Below are 6,518 nucleotides of genomic sequence, written 5' to 3'. Positions count from 1 at the left end.
GTTCCTATATCATATGAAAAGGTGACGAAAGAGGCTGATGTGTATTTTCTAGTTGGAAAAGTAACACTCGGTAGCCAAAATGTCTATGGTCTTATTGACACCGGCGCCCCCGAGACGTTCTTCCTCTGGAAGCATTGGTATGAGAAGGGTCATCCAGGGAGGTGCAAGGACATCATATTCGGTTGTTATGAATGCAGCCCTGAGCCTTGCAGGGAGGGAAAACTTTATATACTACATTTCGGAGATGGATCCATAGTAAGGATCTTCAAGGAATCTGCAACGGCCCATTTCGGCTCAGCTGTCAGTGCCACTATTTCATTCGGTCTGGTTGCTGAATACAAGTGCGCTCCCGATGTGCCAGTCCCTCATGCCAGTTTCGGATTGGCACCACAAGATGATCCAAAATCATCATATGTTCCGATAATAGAACAACTTCTCTCACAGAAGCTTATCGAGAGTAGTATCTTCTCGATCTACCTCAGGCATGATGGGACTAATGGAAGAGGGGAGCTCCTTCTCGGTGGATCGGATCCTAGTATGTATAAGAGTCCGTTGGTCTATGTAGCGGTTACTACTGAAGACAAGTTTGTCCGAGTTACTGGCTTCTCCCTTGGAGGTAGCGCGTATCCTGTAATGGCTGTGAATGATGATGGTATCCTTGATACTGGAGCAGAGTGCATATTCATACCTATGCACAGGTATACTCTTCCTACCCTCATCAAAGATCTTGAGGCTCGATCAAGCAGTAAGGTGACGATTACCCAAAGGGGTTCTAAGCTTATCGTCAATTGTAATCAACGACAACACCTTCCACCGATAGAATTTCTTCTAAAGGGTCTAGATGGTCCAGACGTCAAGGTGAAGATCCCCTCTGATGCATATGTGGATATTAGAACGGATGCTCAAGGGCGAGCTTATTGTCGCGTACTTCTTAATGTGACTGATTATCCTGTATGGGGTATTGGACTCCCTAGCCTCATTGGACGTTATTTTTTGTATGATTGGAAGAATAGTAAGATAGGTATTAGTGAACTCAAGTAGGAACACTCTTCGAGAGTGAAATAAAATAGACTATAGGGATGCGTATGACACGCATCCCTATATCATGTGCCGATACGCAGCGTATCGGCACATGCGCGAATTGCTTATTTCACATAGCAATCAGTCATTAATCTCTTCCGTTTTTCAATCATTCATTGACCCTCCCATCTTTCATTGTTGTGTTGCACCAGTGCGTCCAAATATTATCGAATTATGTTTATCTTGTGGGATAACGGATCGAGTATCCATAGCTTCTATACTTTTCCAGCGCCTGTTTCAAAAATCGTAATTCCTATTTGGACGGGCGGGTAAAATAGAATTAAAGAGACTTTTAGGAACTTCAATTTCGACAAGGAGCGATAATAAGAACTTCAATTTCAACACTAGTTGACCGTATTAGTGAAGGGAGTTCCTCGTTCCCCTTACCGAATGAGAGTCCTACTATGTTTCTCATTGAACTGGCCGAGAGTTCTACCAAGCTGCAATCTTGGTTTCCAAATCATCCCCCATGCTTTAACGCGTGTTAACACTCGCGCATAACTGTTCCACACGTATTACTGGTGTAACTTGAGAGTGCCTCAGCTGAAATATTCATGGGCCGACACATAGTTGTATATTCAGCCATCGTATCGGCCCCATGGTGTTCAGACTGAACAGCTCAGCACAGTGAAGACAACCGCCAACGCTGGAGAACCTCGCTTCGATCATCGAGCGTTCGAAGCCTGATATAGTTTTTCTCACGCCCTCATTAATCATCCGCGTTAACTGGTAATGCGAGCTCAACGTTGCGTTTGGTCACGTCTTAACCCATTCCCTGGGAATGATTCCTACCCTTATCTCGTCTTATCTCTGGTTTACCGATCGTACTGCCATATCTGGTGGAGCAGCATATACGGTTGGAATGAGGTCAGGGATGTCTCCATCGATGGAGCGTCTCATCCAAGCAGAAACTATCAAGAACACCAATGGAAAGGCATATCAGGATGGTCCAATGAAGTCTCATCACACTGCCTATGACAACCCCACTCGTTCCCGGACTCCGGATGTGCGTACGGACAGGAATGAATCATTCTTGCTGACTCGTGCGGAAGGTAGAGTGTCAGCGTTTGAGAACCAAGTGTCTGAGGTGGAGGCTCGATACAGTGCAGCTCAACGACAGCTAAAATCGACAGTGATTGAGATTTTGTCAGAGATTGACGGCCATCTGTATGCTATTTTATCGACTCATCAAGGAGGTTGCCCCAGGCGATATCAATCAGGGACAAAGGGGAACTCTGGCCAGCAGAGCGACTGGAATAATATTAGATTATGTCACACCAGTGAGGCAGGCCAGCGAGGCTCTACTGGACATGTGGAGTGACTTTTACTACAGAGGTGACTTTTCTACTACAGAGGCGAGACCGAGCAATGGGCAGTCAACACTTGACGGACATCAACTTGCCCCTGCGTCTAAGGTGAGCTTCCTCTCTCCTTTCTCGTATATCTTAATTCTATAGCTTCTGTGAGTTGAAACAGTAATGATGAGATGATGAATTGCACCACAGGGTACTCCATATCATTCGGATGAATTTCCTCGATCATTGTTTTCAAGGTGGGTTTCGACGCAACCCCACGTTGAGCCAAACATCCGCGCACATTCCGTCTTCAGAGGTTAATCCGCAAACATCTGTACAATACTCGAGAATACTCAGTCCTTATGGAATCGGTAGTCTGCGGCATATGATGCCTAGTGGCTTGCATCCGGAAGTCAGAGTCAGTTGGCACGAAACAAATCGATTCGTCCGACTCGATTCGCCAAACAGAAGTAGCCTGGGCCATTTAGCCATGACTCATAGTATGATCCGCACCTGGAATTACCACACCTGCAGCAGGTGTACACTATATTGCGGAGCGAGCGGAGCTTATGTTACTGCGCACGAACACTCGTGTGCGTGCGTCCGTCCGTCCATCCGTCCGTCCGACCGTGCGTGAGCAGAAATTCTGACCCGACCAGGGCGATTCTGAAGACAAACAGGATATCATTCTGTCCCCCGTTGACTGCTCATCAGCGTAAAAATATAGCGGAAGTGGGGATGCTGCTTTGCCCGCTTATTTTTGACGAAACGGTTCTTCGCACAAGAGATGAACTATTAGCTCAGTACGTTAGTGACCACGACTCTCAACCGAACTGTCAAATCCCTCGACAATCATTTTTGTCACATGTCTTTATAAGGACACAGTGGTCGGCCATGTCGAGTCGACGAGTCGTCGACGTCGTCGACGACGCCAGTCAACCCTTGACAACCTTTTGTTTTTAGTCACCCAATTGTAAGTTAGCCTGCTCACTGGGAGAACTCGACATAAGGAGAGATGGGTTAGCGAAAAGAGATAAGAGATGAACAAAACGTGACGCCATCGAATCGTCTATCGATCAAGCTAATGGCGTAGCGAAAAACTGTTCGTCACTAACTTTGCGCTGACAGGAGGCTGCCGTCAGTCGCACATCCCCCCTTAGTGGCGAACATGGCTAATACCGTGAGACTCCAGCCACTCTGCAACACGAGACGGGATACGCCTCGTCCTCGTTGGGTAGAAACCTTGCTCGCCTAGAATGTGCTCAGGACTGACTACTTGATCAGTATCCCTGGACCTAGGGATAATCCATCTACCCGAGGAAGTTTGATCAAGGCAGTCAACCAGGAATTTATCTTCCACCTTCTTCTTAAATTCAGCAAGATAGCAAGTAGTCGTTCCTCCGTCGGTCTTTGTTGAGCGGCGGATGACCATCCACTCGCCACCAGCTAGGTCGCCCAGGGCGATACCCTGAGGCATCTTGCCGCGGAGGATGGAGGATAAATGTGCTCGATGAGGGCCAGTCTCTTCTTCTCTTTTCTTCTCAACGTCATCCTCATGAAAAGGTAAAAGGTGAGAGAGAGGAGCGGGGAACTTCCTGCCTCTTAGAAAATACAAATAACAGTTGTTAGGATCACGTCTGGCCACTTCGAAAGGGCCCTCAATGCGCCTATGTCCATCAACTGTTCTGTAAAGGCGAACTTTATCCCCCTCCTGGAAAATGTTTAGCGTACGGCAAGATGCAACATTGCCTCTCATTCCGTACATGAGTAAGAAGTGAGTAAGCTGAACCTATCCACTCATGCAGGCGATACCAGAGCTTCGTAGGGTCATTAATGTCCGAAGTCTGAGGCCCGTCATCAGTGTCTTGAGGACATGAGGGTAATGATACTAACCCTGTGGAGGGTGCGCCCGTAGCCAATTCATGGGGAGATAAGTGGGTGTCATACAAAGTAGAGTGGTTATGCACCATGATGGCTACTAGTGCAGCAGCCCACCAGGGAGTAGTGTACCCTCGCCTATCTGCTTGGGCAGTGTGGATGGCGGATTTGACATCACGAATGAGCCGTTCAATCATCCCCTGACTCTGGGGCCTTCTCGGTACTCCCGGTCTCAAAGAGATGCCCATCATCCTGAGGAACATTGCAAGCTCTTGTGACTGGTGAGCCCCGGCCATATCCATCTGGAGGACTGAAGGGATTCCATAGCAAGCACACCACTGGAGTAACGCCTGAATCACGTCCCTTGTGCTTGTGGAGAACGATGGCACAGCAAGCGCGACACGAGTCCCCTCATCCATCAGAACACATAGGTACTGCCATCCTCCAGGGCTCAACTCGGGAGGTCCCCCCAACTTGACATCATTTGGTTTGGTCAGAAAGTCGATCTGGACATTGGTGAACCTGCCCGAGTTCCTCTTGCGTACCAGTGGTTGAGCAGGTTCCTTTGCGAAGGGTTTGCCCATCTGGCATTCATGACAGGTAGATACACCCCTGCGAACATCAGCCACCATTGTGTCCCAGACATATCCTGCCTTCCATAATGCTTCCCAGGCTCGGGGAGCACCCTGGTGGGCAGCTAGCAACGGATGGGAATGGCTACGGTACAGCGCCCATTCCCGCGCCCTCGTTGTGTTCAGATAAACCTTCCAGCCCTCGTGAACGCTGGGATCCTGGTGTTCTAAAACACTACCCACCTCGCTCAGCCGGAAGTAAGGACCATGCGCACCTCCTCTGGCCAAAGCATAGGCACTCTCATTCTGCGGCTTCTTGGCAAGCCTTCCTTGGAGTGCAAGGACGAGGTCTCCGAGTCGAATGCCACAAACCTCGTGAGTTTCACAAAACTCTAGGTCCTTCAAGGCATTACTCTCCAGTTCTAAGATATCCTTTGGTTCCATATTGGCCAAATCTGTGGTGTCATCGAACTGGGCCCGTCGTCCCCCCTGCTCAGTTCCTCCTGACCTCGTTACGAAGGAAACTCCTACAGCCGGAGGATCAACCATAGTCATGGGTCGACCAAGCTCTGCATCCGGCTCAGTAGGCATTGGGTCACTTGCAGAGGTAGTTGAGCAGGGACGATATGCATGATGAGTGCCATGGCCAAATCTCTCGATGCAGAGCTGTTCATCAAGCGCACACAATACTACTGCAGCCTGCCCTGAGCATCTAGCTGAATGCCCCTTTTCCTGCTCATCTCCCCCCAAAGGAGGCAAGTCAGGCAGGATGGCAGGCAGGCGGGATAGATGGTCCGCAAAAAGGTTACGAAGACCCTTTATATGCCGTATCTCCAAGGAGATGTTACAGTCAACTTGCAGATGATGCCGGTGCTGGTTGAGGGCATCTGTAGCTCTTGCAATGGCAGCCTGGTCGTAGATACTCCCGTTGAGTTTATCAGTCTGGGACCATGCCACTGCACTCGAGTTATCACAGAAAATGACAACCTGACGTATTTGCTGACGGGAAGCAGGGAACCATCCGACCCATTTGACCAGTAGATTAAGGCACTTCAGGACAGCGAGGTATTCTTTTCGATTGATATGAGCCTTTTGAAGTGCGAGATCATAAGCACAAGCATGCCCTTCCAGCAGTAATTTGTCATCTGTAGACAGATCGCTCCATCCCGAACAGCTCGTGGAAGAAGTCGAGTGGAGAACGATCCCATAACCATTCGAGGATGAATCACAGTGCCCAATCAGAGAGTCATGATGAGGTGGGACAGAAGAATGGTGACAACGCCCAAAATCGTCAGAAAGTGTCATATCTAGGGCTTGCTGCAATTTACGTTTTGTTGAGGGCGTGATCGTCCATTTGTGATCCCATGTTTGGCGAGACTGAGGATTTGCACCCACCGTTGGCGATTTACCTGCCCATCGGCGTAGGTGGTCACCAACTGCTCGGCTGCATGGGTGACACTGAACTCCATCATAATGGGCAGTGCCCATTATGATGAGGATGGTGTCACCCATGCAGCCGAGCAGTTGGTGACCACCTACGCCGATGGGCAGGTAAATCGCCAACGGTGGGTGCAAATCCTCAGTCTCGCCAAACATGGGATCACAAATGGACGATCACGCCCTCAACAAAACGTAAATTGCAGCAAGCCCTAGATATGACACTTTCTGACGATTTTGGGCGTTGTCACCATTC

The 6,518-nt window shown here is 49.1% G+C and overlaps 2 protein-coding genes across 2 annotated transcripts in view; one reads left to right on the top strand and one right to left on the bottom strand.

The window, feature by feature from the left end:
- Pmar_PMAR017150 (Gastricsin precursor, putative) overlaps positions 1–1,767 on the top strand; it is a gene marked incomplete at both ends in the record, with an annotated part of 2,440 nt that extends 673 nt beyond the window's left edge. The window contains 2 exons of the mRNA XM_002767528.1: positions 22–750; positions 1,690–1,767. Of these exons, the coding sequence (XP_002767574.1) occupies positions 22–750; positions 1,690–1,767 (807 nt within the window). The remainder of the gene's footprint in view (positions 1–21; positions 751–1,689) is intronic.
- Positions 1,768–3,451: 1,684 nt separating this feature from the next.
- On the bottom strand, positions 3,452–6,297 carry Pmar_PMAR017149 (gag/pol/env polyprotein, putative; the record flags this gene model as incomplete). The annotated part of the gene is made up of 5 exons (XM_002767527.1): positions 3,452–3,547; positions 3,736–3,976; positions 4,107–5,970; positions 6,154–6,202; positions 6,235–6,297. 5 exons carry the CDS (start codon positions 6,295–6,297, stop codon positions 3,452–3,454), a joined length of 2,313 nt encoding a protein of 770 aa, XP_002767573.1.
- Positions 6,298–6,518: the final 221 nt, after the last annotated feature.

Source organism: Perkinsus marinus (genome assembly GCF_000006405.1).
Source record: "Perkinsus marinus ATCC 50983 genomic scaffold scf_1104296970664, whole genome shotgun sequence".
NCBI classification, from domain to species: domain Eukaryota; phylum Perkinsozoa; order Perkinsida; family Perkinsidae; genus Perkinsus; species Perkinsus marinus.
This window is presented reverse-complemented; position numbering and strand designations above follow the sequence as displayed.